Source organism: Amblyomma mixtum, chromosome 5, assembly GCF_055824585.1.
Source record: "Amblyomma mixtum isolate Tamu chromosome 5, ASM5582458v1, whole genome shotgun sequence".
Taxonomy (NCBI): Eukaryota; Metazoa; Arthropoda; class Arachnida; order Ixodida; family Ixodidae; genus Amblyomma; species Amblyomma mixtum.
In genome coordinates this window covers 124186273-124212608 of record NC_143016.1, presented here as the reverse complement: position 1 = coordinate 124212608, position 26336 = coordinate 124186273, and the positions used below count along the sequence as shown (strand labels likewise).

Below are 26336 nucleotides of genomic sequence, written 5' to 3'. Positions count from 1 at the left end.
AAGGTTAAGGTCAAGGTTTCAGCGATGGCCCGGCCTTTGCAGCTTTGGACGTGAAGTAGAACATTAGCTCGAAAAGCTGAAAGTGACCCCCTCTATGAGGAAACCTAATGTTTATCCGTTTCTCATGAGACACTGCGGCTGTGCGTTTAAGAATGAAAGGACTGCTAAGGCTCTTCAGTTAAAAGTGGGGAGTAAGCAAGATGATATGCTAAATAATTTTCAAAATACTCTATCAATAGATGCTCGTTATTTGGAGCGTTAACATGCTTGGAAAAATGTATTTTAGGCATGGAAAGTACCCAAAACATCGCCCTGGTTAATATGGTTAATTAACTTGCCACGAATGGCAATTTCTTTCTACGTGTTGTAGGGAAGTGTTGCCTCTTGGTGTGGACAGTGAGCTAAGAGCAGTCTGCCAGCTTCACGAGGTCTCTGATATTGAAAATCTTCCCGGGACTTCAAATTTCCACTTGTTTATTCGGAGGATGGCATGATTTTGTATATATGGGAAGATGCAAAGCCAGCTGCCTTTCCCCTTTGTGTATTTTATTTTTATCTCAAAGCAAAGTAGAAAGCTAGACGCAGAAAACATGGCGGAACCTTCGTTTTGCCACGTAACTTTCTTCAAATTGCGTTCGAATCGTTGTCTATCGCATGCGCTTGAAAAGTATACACTACATGGTGCCTGGTGTACAGAAGAAAACAAAACGTCGCGTAGTGGAGCAATTTGTTCCATTAACGAAAGTAATGGTAGCATTGCAATATTAGGGGGAATTGCCTTCTAAAGCTGGCTGCTACTGCAAAATTTGTTGCTTTCTTGCAGTCGATGGCACTCAGTTTCTTTTACACCAGACCAAAATATAAGACCCTTCAGCTGAGTGAAAGTGAGAAGTAAGGAATGGAGAATTTTCCGCACTAGAACAGCCAGACGTCGGAAACGATGCTTGCTGGAGAGAATCTGGCAATTTCGGACATGGATGGCTCTCATATTTAAAGAGAAAGAGGTTAGGGAGGAAAATTACCAGAAATAGGAAAATTGCCTTCCTCAAAGATGAAAGATTAAGGGGTGGCGTGGAGGTTTTAAAGAATGGATTTATATTAAAGTGAAAAACAGAATGTAAAAACAAAAACGAAGACCATAATAAATGAAATACTCATGACACTAGTGTCTTGACGCGTTCTATCTGGAACCATTCACGGAAGTCTAGGACCATTTACGGTGCGCGTTTAAACTCTGACATCATTTCTCGCATGTGTCCGCGGGGATAAAAAGAAAAGTGGAAAAGTATTATGTGTTGTACAATTATACCGAGCATAGATTTGCTGAATATAAAATAATGCAGAAAAAATTCGTCCATTCCAAATCTGATGCATACGCCTCCTTCCTGTGTGTGAAAAAAAGCATTGTGGCATCGTAAAGGCAAAAACTTTCGAGCTTTATTTACTTTAGGAAAGGCAAGGGGGGGGGGGGGGGGCGTTGTATTTATTCCACGATGGCAACTGCAGTCGGTTGCTTGTCTGTGTTGCAGTGGGAACAGTGGCAGACGTGTAGCGCCGACGTATCTCCGTGATATCGCGACGTGAAGGCGGTCATAGCGTCTTTAACTTTGCATGTCAACGATGAAACGGAGTCTATACTGTATGTATGGCCGAAGGTTGTATATATTATCGAAGTGCAGTCAAATTGATCGTTCTTTTTAAATCACGGGTCTGTAACATTCCATGTAAAGATTAGAATGTGAAGTGCACTCGACTTTCTCTTCTTGTCAGGACTTCCTAAACAGCTTCACGCAAATGAGCACAATAGTTACGCTGTATTTGTTTTCAGTGCAAATCTGAAAGCCGAAAATCACGGTGTGCACCTGTCTCTGCGGCTAAGCTATCTTTAACTGTCATTTGCAGCTTTAAAACAGCACTTGACTGTAGCCGACAACCTTCATGAACGCGTACCAATGAAATTCGAAAGTGTGCGCTAAACTAGCCTTCGTATGATAAACAGCAAAATCGTATGAAAAGCTTTTTGGATGCAATTTGCAGCTGTACTATATCGCACGCTGTCGCACCTATTGCACACTCCAAAAAGATCAGGGTCACGGCCTGAACTCACTGCGGGATGCCTCATATGCAGTTTTTCCCGAGGCTGCGATTTCTCGTGTCAAATCTTAGGCAGCGCAACTGGGATATGCTGCTGGTAACGAAGATCCCCATCTTCGAGCTGCCATCTTGAGTGCATCCCTTGAACAAGGAAACAGTTCGATCTTGTCGTAATTTCTCGCGAAGGAAAGGAAGCCGCTATTAAGTCCACATATAGAAATGGGCGTGCATCCCAACAAAAGCTGCTTCTATTCAACGTAATCTCTGCTTCATTCCGCACGATTATGAAACAACACAGATGGAGCTTGACCACGCTACGAGCGCATCATTCTCGAAAATGCAAACCCGCTCATGTCCTAAACACGTCGGGGAACGAAAGAATGTATTCAGAACTACGTCATCGCAGGTCTTCCCCGTTACGCCTTGGATGTCTCAACTGGGCAGTCGACGAGTGTGCGCGCTGATAAGCTTTCCGTCGACCTTATCTAGTCTAAATCGGCTGTCGTCCTGAAAGAAGAAAATAAAATATTGACGTATCTGAGTAAAGGGGAACGCTAATGGCCAAGTCAATCGATCGTCGTTAGTTTTGTGACATCGGACACCTGCCGACGTTCCGGTTCGGTTCCGCGTGTCTCCCGCAAACTGGACCCAGTCAACACACCCGGCCACCTGGCCTCTCGAATGCGAACGCCGCGCACCACCCACGAAAGAGAGAGGAAGGCAACAGTCGTACATTGGCCATTGTCTCCGCACACCTGAGACAAGCGCGTAGGCAACATTTATCGACTCCGCGCGCGCTCGGCGCACAAAGCAGCTCTGGCTCACGCAAGGAACGACGCCGCGACAGGTGCCAGTTCTCTCCAGAGATTGAACCAGCTGCGGTGCCGCTCCGATGTTGCCCTCCCTCGCCGCCTCTCCCTCCAAACGGGAGCTGAACTGAACGACTGAGGCGAACCTCGGAGCGGTGGAGCCGAGGGAGGGAGGAAAGAGGGGGAGAGAGAGAGCTAGCGGACACTGGAAAGTATACCGAAGCTTCCGAAAAACACAGGTTTTCTCCGCCCTCATATCCAAATCGATTTCGCTGCTTCGTAGCTCTCGTGCCTGATTGGGCCGTCTCGCGCAAGACGTCACCCCAGGCGGGGGCGGAGCGTCGGCGCTCATGGGGAACGCACCCGTATCCCTCTTCGGACTAATCGATACTCTGGACCGGACTGCCGTATGCTCCTGCGAGCTCTGGTCTGAATCTTTGGTGGATGTCATGGCGCGTGCCGAAGACCGTGGTGAAGATTGCAAGACGAAAGGAAGACAGTTTGTGGAAATGAATATCGCGAGTGATTCACAGCAAAACGGACGTTACTAGAGTCACATAACGCGCTTTTTTGATGTCGCCGACCCACGGAAAGTCGTACTGCTCAGCAGCGGCAAGGAAGCGGTAAGAAAAGAAGACATGTGACCCCACCAGGCCGAACAGGCTTACAAGAAAGCAGGTTAGTACTGGAGTGCTGTAAATAGAATCGTATAATAATGTTTGAATTATATAGTTATCGAAATGGCAGCTTTGCCTCAAACTCTGCTCAACAAGGTTGTTTATTGGGCCGACACTTCCGCCATGTTTAAAATGGCCGCCTCTTTTCCCTTTGAATGATTTTCATTCATTTTCGTGTTTAAAAGAAATGTAATTACGAAACAGTGGTCATTTTAAGGTTAAGTGCAACACTATCTCGACTGTTGCTACATCGAGAGCGGCTCCTCATAGAGTGCTGAAATTCGTGGATCTATTGAGCGATAATTATTAACAAAGAAAGCATACAAGCTTAAGTTTGATTTGTGTCCACAAAATTACCGTTAAACGGTTCTTTATGGGACTGCAGATGCCAAGATGTAAAATGAAAAGGCATTTAAGCGCACTCATCCGCATGCCAGGTACGGTAACGGTGAAGGAAGATCGCCATGGAGATTTTCATTTATGCGAATAATATAGTTGGTTTTTTCCTCATTTTACAAAACATCAGCATAAACAGTGAAGAGGTTACCAATCGCCATTTTCACAAAGCGGTGTTCCAAAACAACCCTACGTAAGCGCTTCCGAGTAAGAGGTTAGGTGTGGTAAAAGAGTATGCTAACCTTGATCAAGTTTTTGACGTTCTTCTCTGGTTGCATAATCGTTTCGCTTGTGTTAGAGTTCTACTGATAAGCTCGACTTGTTGATACGGCTGCTGAGGGCGGCGAGAGTTCTAAGCACTTTATATCTCAGCAAGTGTGCTGTATAAAGAAAAGTGTACAGAGGGCAAAACACATGTCTAGAACGACCGAACTTTGTGTTCTGCAGCTCCCAAAGCCGCGGTGACAAAGAAGACAAAAAATGACAATGAAATTCTACGAGTTTAACTGCACGTGCTTGCATCCAGACAATTTTTAACAAAATGTTATCGCTAGATATCGCGTGCTCAGCTGGAAACCCTCCCAGAACATATTCTAGACAAGCGTTTTGCCCTCAGTACTTCTGAAACGTATGTTGTCGGGCTATTTGGTCCTGTATATTTACTTGTTAAACAAGGCGCTACTTGGACACGCACGAAAAGACAGATGAAGGGAGCCTGTGCTTGTAGTCCTGTCTTTTTGTGTATGCACGTGCAGCGCCTTGTTTCAAAAGTAAACAAGAATAGTTCGTTTGTAATCCAACGAAGGAGTTCGGGCTCTAACGAACAAAGAAACCAGCTGCTAGCCAGAGAATTTCACGCCGGCCAGGAACACCGAGTGAGCTGAAATAATGATAAAGAGTTCCAGAAGTGGTGCGGGTAATCATTGCTGCTTAAGAACGCGCATTCCTGTGAACATATGTAGCTCAAAGCTGAACACATGCACAGCTTAAAAGTGCGAGGAAGTATACTTGAACAGTTGAAAACATCTGCAGATATGCTCTGGTAATTGTGGTTACTTCGTCCCCAACACTGAAGAGATCGTGAGATCGTGAGTGCGCTGTGAATGCGATATCTGAAGACTCCTCTAGAAACTCCACTCGAACTACTTTTACTTAAAGTAGAGGGAGCCAGAATATATGAATACACGCTCACTATTTACAGATTACAGTAACGTTTAATCTATTGAACCTATGCCATTTGACTAAAGTGGTTCGAGCCAAAAACGCGTGACTAGGTGGATACATGGCAAGAACTCGCCAATCAGAATGTCTGGAAACAGTTAGGCTGCTGAAATGTGACAAGTATGTCGTAACTTTGGTGCTCTTCTTTCTGACCTTAGCTTTGAACTTTGCAATGACCACGTTTTCTTTAGCAAGGTCATTGATGCACACTGCGCAGATTGCTTTCGTATTCTTGTAGGTATACTTGCTTAGTTGTAGGCTTACATACTTTACGTTCTGGGGCACCTGGGAACGCGGAGATAGTCGCCCTTGAGCAGGATCTTTAAGGATTGCACTTGAATTTCGACTAGAAAATATTGCTTTTCTGTGGCAAAAAAGGAAGTGCAGAGTTCATGCACTTACAGCATACTATTTATCGATGCATTATCTTTGTATATTTGTTACTCACCGCAGTCGCTTATGCCTACTGAGCCGGAGTTCCCGGGTTCCAACTCGGCCCCGGAGGCCGCGTTTCTATGGAGGCGAAACGCAGAGGCGCCTGTGTACTGTGCGATGTCAGGGCACGTTAAGGATCCCTAGGTGGTAGAAATTATTCCGGAGCCCTCGACTACGGCAACTGTTTGTTCCGTCTTTCGCTCTCACCTCCCTCTCAACTTACGGTGCGTTTGGGGTGTCCACCAAGGTGTGAGACAATTATTACGTGATTTACGTTTCTCAGAAACCAATTTCACTATATATTTGCTAGTGCTAATATCATTTAAAGGGTAGTGTTATTTCGTAGTTTACTTTGAGGTCAATTCAGAGGTGTTTTCCAAAGCAAATGTTTGCCTATGAATTCGCAGATTTTTGAGGTTTTCATTCCGCCATAGAGTTGTATTGGAGTTTTTCATGTTTTATTTATGCGACTGTCATCATTCAGTAACAGCTTTGATGCATGTAATTCATTGGAGTTACGAAAAACGACCACAATCAGATACGAAACGGTTGCATGGCGATTTGAAATTTGTTGTAATCTCTACAAGCACACGTTCCAATGTTTGCATCCACAAATGCTGGATGTTTTAGTGTACAAGCACTACTAGGCGCATTTTCTGATTAATGTGTTGCGCACGTGTACGAAGCCGGCTTTATGGTAGGTGGTCCACCTGCCATGTGTGCACACATGGTAGGTGGTCCACCTGCCATGTGTGCACACAAGGCAGACCTTCACCTGTGTGAAGGTCTTCAAGGTAAAGGCCTTCGCGGTAAATTCTAAGGGTAAAGGCCTTAAGGTAAATACCTTTAGGATGAAGGCCTTGATGGCAACTGCCTACCGGTTAAAGGACTTTAGGCAGAAGGCTTTTAGGGCAAAGAACTTTTTGTTAATGGTCTTAAGTTGAAATGCCTTTCGCACGTAAGGACCTAAAGTGCCGAGCGTAACTAGCGCTACTGCGCGATGTTGTTGTTGTTGTTGTTCACCCCGTAGAATGGCGCATATTCTGCGCTTAAACATGCTAGACCATCTCCCATTTTTTTTCTTCTTTCTCAGCTAGGGCACGAAAGAATGAGAACTTCCTTTTGATTTTCGCACTGTACAGAGGAAAAAAACCAGAGCAATCACAGTGCGTTTTAAGGACGGTCCTGTTTATGGGACTTGTATAAGCAATAACGGTTTTTTGTTCAGTAACTGACCCGCAATCACAGGCTTGTCTCTGCAAGAACTCTAATGCGAGAATAACCAATTCATTACTTTTTTTTGCAACACAAAGGCAGCAAATGGATATCAACTCTAGAATGTTCTAAGCCGATGCGGCTTTATTTTCTGGTTGAGGACATCGGCATGAGAATACACTTGCTTTCAATATTTCGCTTTAGAGTGTGGCCCCACTTATCAGCAACAACTTGCTTGCTGTGCCGAAAGGTACGATTTGTGATAGCTCGCATATGTACAATTTCAGACTGGTGGACACATAAACAATGATGTTACAAATGTAATTACAGTCCACCAGTAGTGAATGATGTCGATTACGGTTTCATGATACAAAAAGTCATCTCGGTAGAGAGCTTGCAAGAACTTTAGTTCTTTGGTTCAAGATTCATTTCCGCTGAAACTGAGCGAAACCTTCGCTGAAGTTCTCTGCAGCTTCTCAGAATTGCCAGGAAATGTGCAACGAAGTTGTGGGCTCTCTTGGAACATTCTATTTTGAGTGAAATCTGAAGAATGCAGTTCATATAAAGTTTTTCTCTCTCTCTCTCTCTGTTCGGGAGGTGGCATAGATACTACAAACAGAAAGCGTGAACATTTTCATCTGACTGCTGCATGTCCTTGTGAAGCGTTTGCATTCAGGTAGCAGAATTGAAACGCAGAATCAAGGACATGTGGGGTCTTTCGAAATTTCTGAAGGAAGCTTTGTACATGCATCTCTATATATAGAGCGCTATGCTGCTTTAAAACTTGCAAATAAGATATCAGGGTCTGCAGGTAGGTAGCTGGAAGCAGTAAGAGGTCGCTCATCACTGAAAGTTTCATTGCTTGACGCCCATGAATCTTTGCTTTTCTGCATACCATTAAAGATGTAGTAGTCCTGAAATGAATTTTTAAACAGATTGAGATAGTGCTCTGAGACATAGAAGAGATAATAGACATTTGAAGAATTGAAAGCATTACGTACGCATCTTGAGAGAGGTCTCGAAGCACGCTTCCAAGTGGGCCATCCGCATAGTAGAGTGGAATCACGCATGGCAGAGTTCTAGGTTGAAGATATGCATAGCATCTTTGTTTTTATCCTTAATGCTCCTGTACCGCCTAAGCCATACCTATAGATAGCACTTGGTGTAGGAAACCAATTAAATACGCCTAAAACTTTGCAAAAGTCATAAATATATTTGGCAAATACGTCGTGTAAAGTTTGCTTTTTAGGACCGGGCTCCCGAAAATCCCGTGGAATTCATTTCGTGCACCCAATATAGTCAATGTTTGGTTTCTTCATCTGAATCTGTCGATAGGAGCTGCGTTGCTCTACAAAGCGAAGAGCACTTTCCCACTCGCCGTGCTGCTTTGCCCTCCGCATAATTTGCAGATAATGAAATCACCGCTACAATGCCCTTGACAGTGTAGTTAGTGGTTCCGTTTAAAGTTTGGTGATGTGGCTCTCGAGAGCTTTCACTTCTTAGTATTGGCGTGCTCTGCTGAACAACGCACTGTTGGAACCCCCTGTAAATTTTAATGAGATATTGTTGGGGTTTTAGTATGCTGGTAACAGAATTAGCCATGACAATCGGCGACTAGTTCCAAAGCACCGTCCGCTGCTGCTTTGATGCGAGGTGGGCTACCCTTAGCCACACCCAGAGTGCAACGCACTACCATTACGTCAGTAGAATGTACTATCGGGGACAAAAGTGATATACTTCATGCGGCGGGAGCCGGAGCAACGGAAAACTTCGCTGCAACGCCCCTACAGGCGGCATCTGTGATCCATACAGCCAATGCGTGACCTTTACTATCAGCAGGCATGCCGCTTGGCTCGTTTCAATGTTTCGTGATTTAGCTCACCAAAGTACTGCAGTTTTCCATTGCTCCGGCTCCCGCCGAGTTGAGTATTCCACTTTTGTCACCGATAGTGCGTCGCTTCAGGAGGCGCGCCACTGGCGCGGGTGCACAGTGCTATTGCTTCCACGTTACGGGGAACGTTATCGCCATGCTTCGAATATCGAATTATCAATAGATCGAACTACTTACCGATCCCTACGATATACCCGGAGCCAACTGTGGGGTGCGTCATGAAGTGTCGTGAGGTATTCGTGAGGTAGGATACATTTTCCTTGTCTTTACATATAAATTTTTTTGTTGTACTTCAGGGCTGTTCTTTTGCAATGGTCATGAATGACTGTTTTAGGGTTTCGAAATAATTTTCATGGCAATTATGAATTAATTGTGCTCTTAACGTTATGTACCCCGCGGTACGCATTTCAGGTTTTCTTTGCCTGCTTTCCAAGAGATCTTTGGACATTTTAGCTTTCTGTACCCTTTACAGATGACTGCTCTAGATTCTGTTGCCCTCGTATAGATATTTACTTTTGTCTAATCATAATCTGTAGACATTCTACACACAAAAGTCTACTAAAAGTATGTGGCCATAAATCTATAAATTGTCTATAGACTGTATATGGGACTTGTATTATCTGCACACTGGTCTATAGGATTTTTCTATTTAAAAAAATTGTAAGGGTAGCAGATCCTAGAGGAGAAATCCTTCTGAACTGTTTTCCAAGAGTGCAACACCAATACGAGTTGCCTTCGGGTTAACCTATTCACGTATCCGTTTGTGTTTGATGCTTCATCAATTGACTTTCTATCGGTCCTGCGCGAATTGAGCATTATGACGAAGGTAGCTTTTTTAAAAACTATAGTATGCCTCTGTTAAGTACCACAACAGATTGCAATGAACAGAAGCGACTGTATTCCTCACTCAAAAAAAAAAAGAAAGGGCCGCTGCACAACCGCGAACGCTGCATTTCAACGGCACCATTACAACTTTGGTATGTATCAAGTTTTGCAGTTAAACAAATTAATTCACTCGTGTAGCTTTCTCTTAAAAACGACATTTTAAAGACTGCAGAGCGCACACAGCTAGGAATCACGGTTTCCTGCAAAATTCTTGAAAGCAGTCCGCGGCGGCCGGGAACGAGAAACTTCCTTCTTCCTACAAGAAAATAAGTGCGTTTCCCCCAACAGTTAGGAAAAGTTCGTGGAGAGGTGTCTTAGCCACTGACTGAATCCTTCGTATCTTGTGAAGTTTGTTGTCAGTGGTGTAGAGCTAATTGCGTTCGGAAACTAACTCAGTGGAATGCTGCTCTACCGCCCTTCCTGCGAGCCGCTCACTCTTTTTGATCGAGACGTGGTATTGAACTACGGCTGATTAAAAGGTCATGCAATTTTTCATGTCGTCCCTCGAGCTTCCTCTCCATTTGCGCCACTAATGTACACAACTCAGGCTAAGCAAACGGCAAAGTTTGCGCAGTCTGAGATCATGCGGAGAAGCAACTACTTCGTCCTTGCTTTCAAGTTTATTCGCACCCCCCTGAGACTGTCATAATAAGGCAGTTTTTTCCGGGTAGTAAATTTTGACAGGCTGTTTCTCCGGCTCGCCCGACCTCTTTCCGCACATGTTCGCGACACCTACAATCGTCGATACCATTTTAGCAAAAAGTCGTCCACTGATGATGGCGTGGATCTTTCTGCTTAAGTGTGAGTGATACTGAAGACCTACAACACTCAAAAGACGCGCTTCAAATCGATACAAGGTGCATAAGTCGCGCAAGTCATCTGCGTAGGTTCGCTAAGAATAAGGGCGTTTAGGCATGTTTGTGCACGCATAAATATTCCCCTCTATTTGGCCAGTCTCGTGCACTGACGCAAATTTCAAATATAAAACCGAACATTTGTCTCCTGCTATAAACAGAGAGAATCCGTTCATCCACTGCTGAAAGCGTACGACGGCGAAAGGAGATGACTACTCACATGCAGTTTCGCAGAACGTGGAGGCATGCATCTCGATCAATTGTCTGTGTTTCGTAGCTTCTCATTCCTAAATTGGGATGACCCTATCGGTTCAGTGGAACTTCAATGCACGAAATGAAATTTTAGAAGCATTTTAGAAACTCTGTCACTTGTCACTGGGCAGCGCTATCGTTGAGCACTCAAGGGGTGGTCGGTGAAAAAAAGTGCATGGACGATTATGCTTCTAGTTAATGCGCTTATCCAGCGCGGTTGTTGCATGCTATTTCGTTCAAAGCTTGGGCGGTTTGTGATTTTGCGACTTGTGAATTTGCGATTGCTCTTTCTCTTCTTTTCGAGGCGCGCTTTAGGTGACGTCACGTCAGGGGTATGGATAGAGTGGGAGTGATCTACTAACAATTGCGCTTTAAAACGCTCGGCCCAGTTAGCGGAGTAGTCTGTACGACTTAACAGGGAGGTAATGAACTGAATGTTTGGTACAAGATGCCTCTAGTTTGAAGTATGTGGTTGCTTTACAAAGTTGCTGCTGCTGGGCAAAGCCATTGTCGGCACGAAGAGCTTAGTAGCGTCGCTGATGTCTTTTTCTAGCATCGAGTATCGCTCAAAAACACTCCACTGCAGTCAGGTTTTCGGATATCAAAGTAGGGTGAACTATATTTGACATTGCCAATTTTTTGTCGGAATCAGGAATTATTTTACGTCTCCTATTGACGCTAGAGTGTATTAATTTTTGTTTGTACTCCTGCTCGGAGCACACCAGGGCCTGAAATTAAACAAACAAACAAACAAACAAACAAACAAACAAACAAACACGGAAACAAACAATCAAACAATACAATCAAACAATCAAACAAACAAACAATCAAACAATCAATCAAACAAACAAACAATCAAACAATCAAACAAACAAACAAACAGACAGACAAGTAAATTAATAAATCAAAAAAAAAGAAAAGAAAGAACCACACAAACAAAGAAAAATAGACACTTTTAGGGAAGACATTCTCTATCCTATTGCTCTAAATCAATACGGGCTTGTTTCCTACAGGTGTTTACACTCGCGAGAGGCTGATTACGGTAGCGGCGCTGAATAGCATCAACAAGTTATCTTTTCAAGAGGACTGCAGCCATTTTTTTAGGCTTTTTCTGGGTTTCGCTGATGTTTACACTCGCGAGAGGCTGATTACGGTAGCGGCGCTGAATAGCATCAACAAGTTATTCTTTCGAGAGGACTGTAGCCATTTTTTTTAGGCTTTTTCGGGGCTTCGCTCTATACCTAGCCGCCCTATAACAAGAGACTCACTGAATACGAAATGATTTTTGTGGCAAACAGAGTGATGTTACTGATCAGTTTCTTGCAGAAAAGGAGGGAGAGCGCACGAGAGAATCCCTAAAAAGTATGCGCACCTTGTAATGACGTGTGACTGAGTGCAGCACGGGCTGCACGGGGCCTGCTGTTATCCTCTGTTGCTGCAACGTTAATAGATGACACAGTTGATACAGATCTTTACGTGCCAGAAACGAGACAGCGGCTACGCTACACGTTGCAGTGGGTGGCCCAAGATTAACCTCCTCGATATGAGAGCTCACTTAATCCCCTCGATTTGAGTCCTCATTTTTACTTCGAAATTTCAGTGCACTCTCAGAGAGGCAGCCACGCATTTAACGGAGGAAAAGTTTCGCAGGGAAATAGAATCTCCCAGATTTGGGTAAAAATGTTCTTTTGGTCATTTGAATTCTTGCTCTTCAGGAGGTCATCGAGAGGGCACACAGAAGGCAGCGTCGAAGCGGGTAGACACGGCCTTGTCCATTGAGACGGGGGCCGATCGAGGGGACAGTGCGATGGACCAGTTCGACCTGAGCCGGGGCTTCCTGCAGCACCTGGAGAGCCTGGGCGGGGCGCGCCTGCTGCAGAGCTACCCGGACCAGGAGAACGACGAGTGCTGCCGGCCGCGGCGCTCCCGCAAGCGCGGCGGCAGCGGCAGCACGCACCGGGGCGGAGGGGGCGCCCAGCAGGTCGCCCACCAGCGGCAAGCGGCCAATATGCGCGAGCGCCGTCGCATGCAGTCCATCAACGACGCGTTTGACGGGCTCCGGGCGCACATTCCTACGCTGCCGTACGAGAAGCGCCTCTCCAAGGTGGACACGCTGCGGCTCGCCATCGGTTACATCGGCTTCCTTACCGAGCTGGTCGACTCGGGCCGACACCCCGCCGACTCGCTCCAGCAGCAGATACAGGAGCAGCAGGCCAAGAAGGTCATCGTGCAGTGCAACAAAGGTATCTCAAGCGAGAGAACATTCTCAAAAGCCCGCGGCATGCCGCCGAGCGGGCTATTCCCGTAGACAGCACTCAGTGGAGGAGTTATGTCGAAAGGCTGACCTTGCATTACATCGCGCGTAATGGCTCTCATAAGGTGAACGTCCGTAGAGACCGTTGCTATTCATGGAGCGCTCACTGTCCGTGAACTACAGATGCGCCTGCAAATTTAGGGAACCTTTAGGGGCGTCGACTCAAAGTGTAATCTAATCGCCCCGGCCCCCTTCCCCACTTACATAAGCAAACAACACAAGGACATGGAACTGGAAGATGCCATCCGTAGAGAGCTGCATTTCTTCTCTTTCCTTTGTTGTATTTTTGCCTCATTGAACCGCAGTCTTTCTCATACCATTATAGTGAGTAGCCAAAGCAAGCATATTTACTGAGCGGAGTTGTCTGTACTGATCCCTTTTCGATGGGAGTTTTGTGGCGGAACTCGTAAGCCAAGGCTCGGAGCTATTTGTTTGCCTACATTGATTTATTTACAATGACGTTAAGGACCCACTGAGGGGTATTACATAAGCGCACGAACAACACCGAAAGGAAAGAACGCCGAAACTCGCCCAGCACATGGATTTTAGTGAAATGGAAGGGCAAAGGATGAGAATTTCGTGCACTCTACAGCGCAAGCTGTCAGTACAAAGTCCGCCTTAGCGCAGCTTCAGTGCGTAGCCGCGCTCGGCACCGCCTGCGTCGCGGTAGTGGAGAAGCACTGCGAAGGTTCGTGGGGGAGGGAAATAGGCGCACTTCGTGCTCCGAGCGGTGCTAGAGTGCCTCGATGACCCTGAAACCCTCTAAGCGGGGCGCTGTGGCACCGCACCAACGTTTACCGTTGGCTCAAAGCGGCTGGATGGCTCAAGCGAAGAGAACTTCTGCAAAGTTAACAGAGGAGGCAAAGCAGCGCTCGTACTGTGTGTGGCAAGGCTAAGCATTGTGAAAGCTATGGAGGAAGGCGAGTGAGGCTCCAAAGGCGTAACGTCGCGAAGCAAGACAAGCACCGCACGCGCGAGAGCGGCAACTATTGCCGAGTTTAGAGCAATGCTCAACGCCTGAGCGTTTATGTTGGCAGGTTCTGTCGTAGGAATGCTGGAAAGTATGCCTTCTTCGCTCTAGGGAGGACGATATGTTATAGCAGTAGTGTTTGTCACGCATAAACGCAGACGCAAACTTAGTTTATTTCGCTGGCTCAGTAGTGACAGCGAAACAGTAGCCAGTTTATAGTATTCATTTTTGTAATTGGCTTCAGCGTGAGCGAAAATCTGCAGCAGCGGAGGAGTGGGATTCGCATACGCATGCGACTGCTGTCTTAAGTGTTCCATATGAGGTTTGCCATAGTCGAGCTTTTCGTTGCACTTGCCATCGTCTCCGTTAGCACTGGAAGACACACCTTGGATGTCTTATGAGGGGTTTAACGTCCACAAGATGTTCGTGCTCTATCAGAGACGCCGTAGAGAAGGCCTTTGGACTAATTGTGGCTCCGTGAGGTTTTTTACGTGAACTGACATTGCACAGTCAGCGCACGTTACATTCCAGGTGACGATGACTGATGCTGCCATCTTTGTAAAAACATTTGAAAGAAAACAATCTTTCATTCAAGCTTGAATGTTTTGTAACCTTTAAAATACCAGCCATGAAGAGCAAGGCGCTACTGCTGAAGCGATATGACAGGTCACGATATGACAGGTCAGGATTGCGTATCGTTTAGGACGGACGTTAGTGGAGGAAAAGCGGTGCTTTGCAGTTAAAAAATAACACCTAGTCGTCGATTTACAAGAATGTATGTTTTCTCAGGTGCTCTGAACGGTTCCTACCTTCCACTGGCTGGCCATTCGTTGTCATGGTCTTCGGAGAAACAGAGCCCAACCGGCAACGTCATGGTCGCCAAAGTCTGGACGCCCGAGGACCCCCGAAAAGTGCAGCAAAAGAACAGAAACGACAACGAGCCATGAAAATCTCGCTGCTGTGTTCTAATGTTGCTTCCTTCTGTACTGTCCACCCCACACGGCTTTTCCTTCAAGCTGGGCTGCTTAAACTGAAGATGTCATCGTGTACAATGCACGTACGAAATACGATATTAGTGCGGATGCATATAATGTAACGTAATGACGTTTCGAGCCCGGCGAAAACATTTGCCTGTGCCCTCTGCACTCCCACAACATGACATGTTTTGTGAAAGGGTGTTTTCGCGGTGCACTGCTTTATTTAGTTTTATGTAATCGGAAACAGCTAGTCTTCTTGGGTTCAGAGCAATTGCGTGGATACTGTACGTTCAGTTATGGTGTCAAAGAGGGCGCATTTTGCTTACGCCTCCCCATAAATGTAATCTACTTAGAGGAGACGCTAGAAGAAAGCTGAGGGGTTACCATGGAGCTCGTTTGAAGTTCCGGTTATCGTGCGGTGCCTCGAAAGAAGTTTAGACTCAGGGCTACGCCAAATGAGCTTTGACTAAGCAGACTTTGCTGCATTTGTATCTTGATGGATGGAATCGACACCTTCGTTCCTTAAGGTGTTCCGGCGTTTATTATTTTTGTCTTGTTGTTAAGCTCTGTGGAGCGAATAGCAGAACCATGTCTTAGAGGCATTGTTCGCTCTCATGCCGTTAGCTTCATGCACCTTATAGCTACAGCTTCAGACGTAGCTGCAACTCTTCTGCTGCATGGTCTGAAGAATGCAAAACCGAAAGACTGGTTGCATTGGGGATTTCGCGTTTCATCTAGTCAGTAACTTTGGACCCTCAACCTTCTGTATCGCTAATGCACATGAATGCACAGATATACTCTGTTCTCTTAGGCTGGAATCGATGTGTGTAAGGAGCTGCTACGCTCAGAGGCTACTTTGAAATCAGGTCGTTTTGAATGACCTGCCGCGGACTGTGCCCTTTTGAATCAATGTCGCAGGTGCGCCGGTGACGAATAATTTTCGACCGTGAGGCTTGGCACCTGCTAGTCAAGGCCTTTGTAGGCAATCTGACTCTAGTCAATTGTGTGCAATTTCGTTTGTTATGCTGCTTTTTATTTCATTTTAGTCGTGATTTGCATCCGCGACTTCGAATCTTGCACAGAGTCAGGCCAGCCCAGATTTCTTGGGCTGGAAACCACTTAGTTTTAATTGTAGAGCATTAACTACTTACTTAAAGGTGTAAAAATAATGTACCATGTGAGTACAACGCCCCTAGTCGCAGTTATTTTCTTAGAGGTTGTTCGAAACTATCAGTTACAAACTAAAAATCAGGTTAGAGGTATGAGCCTGGAATCAAGGTTACTGAAAGAATGACTGCGCAATCCCATGACCATATGGTCAACGAGAATATAATAAACTATAGTTCTACTAACCGTTTACCGCTAGACATGATACTAAAAAGACCGATGCCAGCTACAACTACTATGACCCAGTTTGTTTGACACTGTAACAACGAAGGGGTAGCGAACATTATGTCGTTTGCACGAAAGCACAAAAGAGAAGCGAATCAAGCCCTTGACGACAGCGTGTGCTTTTCTCATAAGGGGACGCTAGCTACTCACGCAACTGAAATTCGCACGGACCTTCTCCTTGGTCGCTGCTTTTGATAGGGAAAAGTCTCATGGAAAGGAATATGGGTAGGAAGAACCCCTGTACAGAACTCCGCACTACATCAGGTTATGACAACTAAAATGTAGGCAATACGGAAAATATACATTTGTTCGTACCAGAATGGTGGCTCCTTTGTAAACACGAGTCAAGTGAGGCGTTCACAAAACACGCACAGGCGATTACTGCGGCAGACTATGCATTATCATCAGTGTTCCCCGCGCAAGAACCAGCCGCTGCCGCTGACGAGTACAGACCGTGCGAGCGGGTGGCGCGTCCAGTACGTCAGTCACAGTGTGACGAATTGTACCCCCTCTCCGCAATGCTTACCTAATCCAGTGATCACAGTGTGACACGCCTCTCCACTTTGTGACCTGCCACCCATCGCTTCTCTTCATTCTCTCTTTCCCGCTTCCCCTCCCTCCCCTATGAAAGTGGAGAGAGGGATGGATTTTTCCGACCAGGGGGGAGGGGGGGGCGGTTCTAATGATAGCGCATTAAACCTTCCCTTGAGAATGTAGAATCTGGCCACGAGTTCAACCCGCTCAGGTCTACAGTGTCTTGGCCATAGGGTAACAAATGTTTCGCCTGTAGTTATCCGTTTCATTGCTAGCGCTACGTGTTTGAACCATTGGTGCTAGCGTTGCTAATGTTCCATTAAGCTTTGCTAACTATGGTGTCTGTGCACATTGAAGGATTGGTTTCAGTGACTGTGCTCAACTATACCAACGAACCCAATGTATGGGCCACGTCGCCAATGCCAGCACACTGTTGCAGACACTGTGGAAGTGGCCACTACAATCAGAGAGCAAGCAACAGGGCTGCAAGACCAAGACCACAGACGAAAGAGGTGGACTTGTCTTTAGTGAAATGTAAGTCACATTGAGGACGTCATTGTAAATTGTCTTCATCATGCGACGAGGTCCGGGATGCGTCAGTAAGAGTGCCGGCGAAACGTGCAAATAACGAAGCTGGAAGACGACCGCACAATAGCAACGCTCTTGGCAGTTGCAACTTTGTGTCCTCTAACCAAGGAGAACACGTCAATGGTAAAATGTCATTGCGCAGATGAATGCGGAAATGATCGAGAAATAAAAGCTTTTTTTCTTCCTGACCGATATCTCAATAAGCGTAGCCGGCGCCTTACTTTTGTGTGAGCTCCACAAGGTCGTACTTGTTACGAGGCCTGTTATTAGAGAAGAAGACGCGTATTTCCAACGACCGTCTTGGCTTCTCATAACGCGTCTGTTAGAACTCAATCCAGGATAAGAAATCAACGGCTTGAATAATCATGAGAGATTGTACCGAGTAAGCACAAGGAGTACTGCAGACGCCGTGGTGGATTGATTCGGATTAATGTCGCCCACCTGGGGTTCTTTAACGGGGCCTGAAATTCCACAGGGTACGGGCGTCCTTTGCGTGTTAGCTCCATGGACAGTGGACTGCGTTACCTGTAATCAGTATGCAGCGACATGGAGCAAGAAAAGAAGCGCGGAGTCACATTTGATGGAAATCTGGCATTATAGTGGTGTCACATCAGCTCAGTGTTCTGAGCGTGTTCTACTAACTGATGCTTTAGGTGACCTTCGCACTGAGAGATATCTTCTGCCCTCTATAAAGATGTGCGTTCGGTCTGACAGCATGTGCAGCTTGATCACTGTGGAACCCGTGCGGCCGCACTAGCGAAGGTTCTGCTTTGTGTGCATGAGCCTGTGTGCCACTGACTCGTCCCGTATGGAAAGTGGGGATGAAGTTTTCATTCGTCCAGCATTGGATGCCAGATAAAGGTAACATTTTCTTCTTATTTGAGCTTGTGAGCATGAAACCCGGTGTCTTGAAGTACAACTACAGGGCAAAAGCACGAAAAAAAAAAACGCGTCTATACCCTAACACCTCGAAATATGTTACACTATATACGACCTGAAAAAATGCTTGCAATGGCAGAGTATTTTTCGCCTGGTTCATGTTCTGCTATACTGCGGTTCATTTCCGAACGACCCTCCCTTCGTACTTTATGTACTTAAGACAGGATTTTAGGATTAAAGCTGCCGCGCACGTATATTATACAGGCGCTTTAAAGTTGTTTTTACAGGTAAAGGGAAAGGGCTTGTACGGAAAGCCATTCGCCGAAATATTTGTGAAAGGGAGAGCGTACCACAGAAGCGTCGTGTAAGCCTGTTGTGAACGTGGCTATAGTGGTGCCGTTCAAAGACGCGGATGGCATTCTCAGTAACCGCAGGTACCGAAGGCCACGTAGAGCCGAAAGTTGCTAAAAAAGAGGCCAAGGAAGTGCAGTAGCTAACCCATGGTGAATTGTATTTTGATGTTTCCAATCAATATACATGCAGTGAAACCAGGAGGACTTTTATCTAATATACTTCAGACAGCTCTGCCAAAGACGCCGCCCTGTGTACGGGCCAGACATGGGCAGTATCGAAGATACATGTACCTTCGATACTATCTTTCGATACATTTTGTGTATCGGTATTAGGTATCGCGTGCTGAAATCTAGAGTATCGGAGTATCGGTATCGAAAATACATTTTTAGTGTATCGTGTATCTTACGATACTCGATACAGAAAAAAACCTGTAAAAGCGCTCGCTCAGGCGGTAGTACAAGACCGGCGGCAGCACCTTCGCTGCTTTTTAGCTAACTCCCAAGCTACCACTTCTGGATAAGCGTTTTTCGGAGTTAGGAATGGATTCACCAGCAGGTTTGACCATCTTTTGAATATGAATCCGAGTGCAGAAGAGGCAACAGTTGCTGCTGTTCTACACCCCTTTGTCAAGTTGAGGTGGTTGCCAGCAGAAATGGAAGACTTCCGCCGTCATGCTCAGAAGCTTACAGAAGCTGTTGTCGACTATGTCAGCACAACACAAGCCGCGCATTCTTCCGCATGCGAGGCAGTGGGATCATCGGCGCCAGCAGCATCAAATGCGTCAGCTGACGCATTCTTTTCATTTGAAGAGACAAGCGGTATAACCAGCCGTAGCTCTCAGAAGGCGTTAGTGAAGCTTCAGTTTCTCAATTATTTACAAGATCTTCGAGTTGATGTGGCTATGCTTCGTTCTTATCCACTGATAAGAGGCGCCTTCATCAAGTATAATACTGCGACGTGCTCGTCTGCTCCTGTTGAGAGGCTTTTTTCATTTGCCTCCCTTATAGCGCGCCCACATCGCGGGGCTCTTTCGGACCGGCGGTTCGAGCAAATGTTGTTACTTAAGACCTTCAAGTAAACGTAACGAATACCTTTAGCCTAATAAAAACGTTCAGCCATTTTACTTGTTGTTTTAATTCCAGCTTTTCAAGAATAGTTTCAGCTTCAGAAGTTTGTTATCGCAGTACTGGCAAACTAACTGTTCGGTTCCCAAGCGCACGGAGCTTGCATCATTTAGTTTGATCCAAGGCACAGGCCATCGGGTAAGTACTCTATAGTATCGAACCGAAAACAGAAAAAGTTTCAGGTTTATTCATATAGCCAAGTGCTCACAGACTGGTTCGTATGAGGAACTTTGGGTTAAATGATTTTTCGCTAGGCTCCTTACGGAAGCGATCACTTCAACATATACCAGGTGTCCCAGCTAAATGTAACCAAACTTTTAAAAAAGGCAAAGTGTCCTAGTCATGCAGTGAAATCAACTCAGGGTTGTTCATAGTCGCGTGGCCTAGTCTTGAGTATTTTTTTCGCTCTTCAAAGTTCATTAATTAGTTAAGTTTAATTAGCTACATTTTTAATTATTAACTTCAGGAAGAAAGTGTCAATGCAAAAGTTCTAGATCACCTCGAAAAACCGCTAGCAGTGCTGTTTCCGTCAAGTTACGATTCACGTAGCTTCATTTATTGGCCTTGAAAGAAAAGTGTCACGTGACCAGCTGCTCGCTCACTTCTCTGCCCCGATGTGCACCCAAAGTCTCATCGAGGTGAGGACTTCAGAAAAAGCGGATTTTATTCTTTAAGGCGCGTCTTGGGAGGTTGAAGTGGCACAGTTGTCATGTGGAAGCTTTTTCTTATTGCGCGGGTTATGGTTAAAGGCCGGTAAAAAAACTACTTTACGTAAATATTACTTTGCTGCAAATGTCTCAGTAAGCTGTTTCTCGAAGCGATCTACAACTTTTCCATTGGTACTTTGTTCCTACAACTTTTCCATTGACATTTTGTTCCTGAAGTCAATAAATAAAAAGTTAGCTAATTAAGCTTAACTAATTAGTCAACCTTGAAGAATGAAAAAAATACTGCGGACTAGGTCAAGCGACTCTAAACAACCCTCATTTGGTTTCAGACGGCTAGGACACCCCGTGTTTTTTAAAAGCTTGGTTACATTTAGCTGGGACACCTGGTATATGGCTTTAGTCCAAATTAAAGTTCTAACAAGGCCAAGTGCGCAGACAGCGGAGCTTCAACAGATCCATGCCGTCGGATTCATTTATAAGTCCTTTCAGGAAAAGTGCTCCATAGAAATACACTAAAGGTTACAGAAACCACGCGTACATTTGCTAAGTTCTCCAATTATATTACCGGAATTATTAGACAGTGATTTCAGTTATGTAAACTTTGTTAGTCGTAATATAACCTGTATTATATTTGATATTTTAGTGATGTATCGAAGTATCGAAGATACAGTATCGAGTATCTGTATCGAAAATTGATTTCGGTTCTGTATCTTGTATCTGTATTGGAGATACAATTTTCAAAGGTATCGAGTATCGTATCGAAGATACTATTTTGAAGTATCTTGCCCAGCCCTGGTATGGGCTGAGTACTCAACACACCAATCTTTCACATATTCTCATGAGCACGTCATTTTGCTCGCGCTGTTTATGGACATTACTGTCCGCCTTTAAATGAAAGCCGATGTTCAGTGTTACGCCATGCTGCACTAATGGTTTGACGAGACCTACATGAAGCAGTAGAAAGCGTTTTTCGTCTTCAACAATTGATTCGGGTGGTACTCTCCAGTCACGAAGGCTGCCTTGGGATCGGAGATAAGACGGAAGATGTGTTCAAAGTGCTGGACTAAAGCCTGACTCTTGAACACAAGGGCAATGCACGTATTGTGAGATGTAGTTAAAGCTGTAGGTGATGCTGCAAGAGTCAAGAACTGATCTGATGTGTTGTGCCGCGCTTTTGCCTCATGCTTATATAGACGCCATCCTCCAGCCACCTTCGAATTACAAAATGTGTCCGATGCTGCCCTGAAAGCCTGGGAGAATTTCATAAGGGCTCCGCTTTAATAACAACAGCTTTACGTTCATTGTCGTCAGGCGGGTGGTGGCCAAACAAGCAAACTAGACCGCTGTCCCGGACTCTTAGTGACCAGTGCGCATGTAAGCCCTGAATACCTGGCATGTTTCAGCCCATACGTCTGCTTGCCATGGACTAGAACCTGCAACGCGATTGTACATAACTGCAGTGGGCTTCATCTCGAGTGGTTAGAAGATTTTTGCTGGAATTACATGTAAGAAGACAAAATCACTTTGTAGTCGTTTACGATTGTTTTTCCTTTACGGTCACGCATTATCCAACAATCACATGGCTCCTCGTTGCGTGCAATAATCTGTTTTGTATAAAGTATGATATATAAAAAAATAAAACATGGCATTGCGTCCTGCACAAGGTGTTTAAGTTCTCTTCGTAGATATTTATAAACGGTGATCGAGTGTCAGGTCGCCCGAATGATGCTGCTTGCACTGATACGCGTGACTTTGGAATTTCTGCCTCTTCTCTATCGTGATGTCCACAGCAGCACCAGGTCGTGTTGCGCGCGCGTGCATACCATTCTGAGACTCCTCAGCTCGCAAGCCGAACACGCCGCGAAGCTAGTAGAACTAGAAGCAGAGCAAATTCGGCCAAATCTTCGCAGCGCTGATGATGCGCATATTTTGATGAACCACCGCTCTAGACGTCATCGCCACATGCTTCCGGTGATTCATTCGGGCAGCCTGAACGTTTAAAGGCAAGGCGGGATCCCTTTGCCCTTTGATTGGTCCTCTCAAAAAAGAGGTAAAAAACATAAAAGAAAGAGAGAGGATGCCTGGACCAGCAATGCTTTGCCAGGCTTAACGCCAATTCAAAATAAATGAAAAATAACTAAATGTTTCAAAGAAGAAAAAAAAAAATTAAGCGAAAAACAGAGCATAAAAAAAACTCATAAGAAAAGAAAACAAAAGTCTCGTCATAGTAAGTTAGACGCAGGCAGATAGCCAAAGCACAGCGTGCAGTCCGCGAAATAAATAAAAATAATAAAAAAAGAAAACCCAAGTCACTGCAAAGTCATTGTCACCGTAACAGTCAAAGAAAGCACTGAGCGCCGGCCACAAAATAAAGATCACAAAAATAAAAACATAATCAAGACAAAAGAAAAAAAAAACAACCGAAGTCACAGTCACTCAGACAAGGACACAGTATCGTTAGTCATCTGTTAGACGTGCCAGTCTTTTTGTGGCTTTGGTCTTCCACATACATGCAGTGTTGAAAGCACAACGCTCGGCTTCGATTACATCCATGGGCCTCTTGCAACGCGATTACTTCGCCGCTGACGGCTTTATCGTAGCACCTGCGGCTGCTGTCGGGCAGGCGCGCAGGAGCCGCACCGTGCAGTCATTTAAGGGTGTTGCGTTGAGTGCGTTCCGGACACTGGTTAGGCATCGCACCCCACTGCCACTCTGGCAGATGGCAGTTAATGGTTGGTCGTGAGTGTCTGCTCACCCATTGAACGCTGGGGCCTATTTGCAGCAATGCCGCGCGTCTGCTACAGCGTTGTCAGCGCTAACGCATGCAGCCCATGTCTCTCTCTCTCATCACCCCCGTACCTACAAACGCGATTCAGGCGTCCACTGGCCCAGGGAGCCAGTTATGCACACCTCCTTTCCTTAAAATCATCGGAGTCTAAAAGTTTGTCAATGCCAACGCCAATCAACACAATGGATGCAGCGTTTCTAGCACGTGCTCAATGCCTGCCGCCCACATCTCTCTCATAACCCGACGTAAGCGCGATTCAGGCGCCCTTCCGTTTCTTAAAATGATCGCAGTGTAAAATGTTGTCAGCGCCAACGCCAGTGAACACAATGAACACCGACGGCCTATGCCTTCAGCGCCGCGTTTCTGGCCCAACGTTGTCAATGCCTGCAGCCCACATCTCTCTCTCATACCTTTAAGCGCGATTCAGGTGTTCACTGACCCAAGGAGCCAGTTATGCGCACTTCCCTTCCTCAAAATGGCACAACTTTGTCAACGCCAACGCGTGCCGCGCACATCTGTCACTACCGCCACTCATGGACGCGCTTCGGCTCGTATATGCCTTCGTGACTAGCCGGATCCTATATGCCGTGCCATATCTCCGCACTACTAAGCAAGACGAGGCGCAAATAGACGCCATCATTCGCAAGGCAACTAAGCGAGCCCTGGATCTCCCGGTGGCTACCTTTAATGCCAAACTCAAGGCATTGGGGGTGCTAAACTCTTACCAGGAGCTGCGGGAGGCCGACCTCGTGAACCAATACACGCGGCTCATGCAGACGGCCCCTGGGCGCCGCCTGCTAAACCGCTTACATATCCAATATGACTGCACTCCAGAGGAAGCGGAGCGTATCCCAGTACTGTGGCGCCATATGCTCTGCGTCTCCCCACTCCCCCGTAACATGGACACCGACATGCACGAAAACAGACGACAAGCGCGGGCTCGGGCTCTTGAGAGACAACACGGCTCCCGACCTGGTGTATATTATGTAGACGTAGCAGGGCCATCGCCCACGGGATTTTACACGGCCGCTGTCGTTCACCAGGAAATGCACGTTGATGGACTCTCCTTTCGAGCCCCGAATTCAATGCGAGCCGTGGAAGTAGCGATAGCGCTTGCTGCCGCCCACGCCAATTCGAGAATCATTATCACGGACTCCCGAAAAGCATGTGATCATTACTTGGCAGGGGAGATCTCCCCCTTAGCTGCTTGCATTCGAAGACGGACTGCCACTGATCCAACACCCAAAGGAATCATTTGGGCTCCTGGCCACCAGGGCTTACGAGGTAATGAGGCCGCTGACGCGGCTGCCCGAGCGCTTACTCACCGGGCTCCTCATCCCAGCCCTTCTGGCTCGGGGACCAACCAGCCGCTGCTGCGATTCAGGAAAATAATAACGCATTATAGCGACAACCACCGCCTTTTCCCGGCCCCTGAAAAGGGGCTGAGTAAGACTGAGGAGCGAACTTTAAGGCGCCTGCAGAGGTACTCTACTCTGTCCTGCAATCACAAAACATTACGATCCTAACACGGATGGGCGATGCCCGCACTGTGGGGAGACCTGTGATATCTTACACATGATTTGGGCATGTACTCAAAATCCCCACCTCCCCCCTTCCCCTACCCCTTCCAGAGAGGCATGGGAGACTGCCCTCCTCAACTGCTCCTCGCTTGAGTCCCAAAGGGCTCTTGTGAAACGGGCGAGAGACGGGGCCTCGTCATGCGGTGTCCCGGACTAGGGACGCCGACCATGTAGCAGGGCCACTCTGTGTCTCCCAAACTCTTTCACAAAATAAAAGTTTTCACCACCACCACCACCGCCACTTAGCTTAAAGCACGATTGAGGAGTCCAGGGTTCCAAGAGGGTAGTTATGCGCCTTTCCTTTGCTTTCCAAGCTCCCGCTCCATTGGTTTCGCTGCTTCAAACGCGACTAAGGTGTCTACTGCTGGTTACAACGGACAACGGCGACGGCGACGCCGCGAAGCGCAGAAATGGGCGCCAAAGAGCTGCGCTCTAAAAAATCTGGGGGCATTTTGACTGTCTAAAGTGCTTGGTTTTGTGGTTTTGTGAGGCTTAACGTCCCAAAGCGACTAAGGCTATGAGAGACGCCGTAGTGAAGGGCTCCGGAAATTTCGACCACCTGGGGTTCTTTAACGTGCACTGACATCGCACAGTACACGGGCCTCTAGAATTTCTCCTCCAAAGAAATTCTAGCCGCCGCGGCCGGGATCGAACCCGCGTCTTTTGGGTCAGCAGCCGAGCACCATAGCCACTGAGCCACCGCGGCGGCTTGTCTAAAGTGCGTAGAGGCGGAGTGCGTAGAGGCGGAAGCGTTTTCCGCACCATTTTGCCTATTGGCACTGGTGACGTCACCTCTGGATGACGAAGTATTGACAATTAATAATTAATGACTCATTACTAATTAATGAGTAAACGCTAATTAACGGCTAATTAATCACGCTTAAGCTTCACCTTTAGGACTGGAACGCGACAGCGTGTTGTAGCGCTGCCAGGGAGTCCACGGAACGCCACCGTCCGTTCGGCGCGATGCCTTGCCCTTAGAACGCAAAGCATTTTAAGGAAAGGAAATGGCGCAGTAATTTTCTGTCATCTCTGTGGACAGCTGAACCGCTCTGTACAGGAAGGGGGGAAGTGCATGGGAGTGGAAGAAGAGGAGAAATAGGGACCTTAATAAAGAAACTGGAAATTGTATTTGAGGAAAGGAAATTACGCAGTAACTGTCTCACATGTCTCGGTGGACACCCGTCAACATGCGGACACGTCTGCGACACGGCTCCTGGATAAAGGCAAGCCCATGCAATTTTCTTTTAATAAATTGATTTTTGAGGAAAGGAAATGGCGCAGTGTCTGTCATATATCTCGGCGTACACCTGAACCGCGCCGTCAGGGAAGGGAGGAAGATAGGAGTCAAAGAAGAAAGAAAGTGGTGCCGTAGTGGAGGTCTCCGGAATAATTTCGTCCACCTGGGGATCGTTAACGTGCACTGACATCGCACAGCA

The 26336-nt window shown here is 46.4% G+C and overlaps 1 protein-coding gene across 1 annotated transcript; it reads left to right on the top strand.

The window, feature by feature from the left end:
- Positions 1–2946: 2946 nt before the first annotated feature.
- LOC149343604 (pancreas transcription factor 1 subunit alpha-like) lies at positions 2947–17670 on the top strand. The gene is made up of 3 exons (XM_089545968.1): positions 2947–3581; positions 12445–12972; positions 14803–17670. Exons 2-3 carry the CDS (start codon positions 12537–12539, stop codon positions 14958–14960), a joined length of 594 nt encoding a protein of 197 aa, XP_089402094.1. The 5' UTR covers positions 2947–3581; positions 12445–12536; the 3' UTR covers positions 14961–17670.
- Positions 17671–26336: the final 8666 nt, after the last annotated feature.

What these genes read in the sequence shown, in the direction of transcription:
- LOC149343604 (XM_089545968.1), top strand. Translation starts at nt 12,537, where the DNA reads ATGGACCAGTTCGACCTGAGCCGGGGCTTCCTGCAGCACCTGGAGAGC. An exon ending in CATCGTGCAGTGCAACAAAG is followed by an intron (nt 12,973 to 14,802) that starts GTATCTCAAGCG and finishes ATGTTTTCTCAG; the next exon opens with GTGCTCTGAACGGTTCCTAC.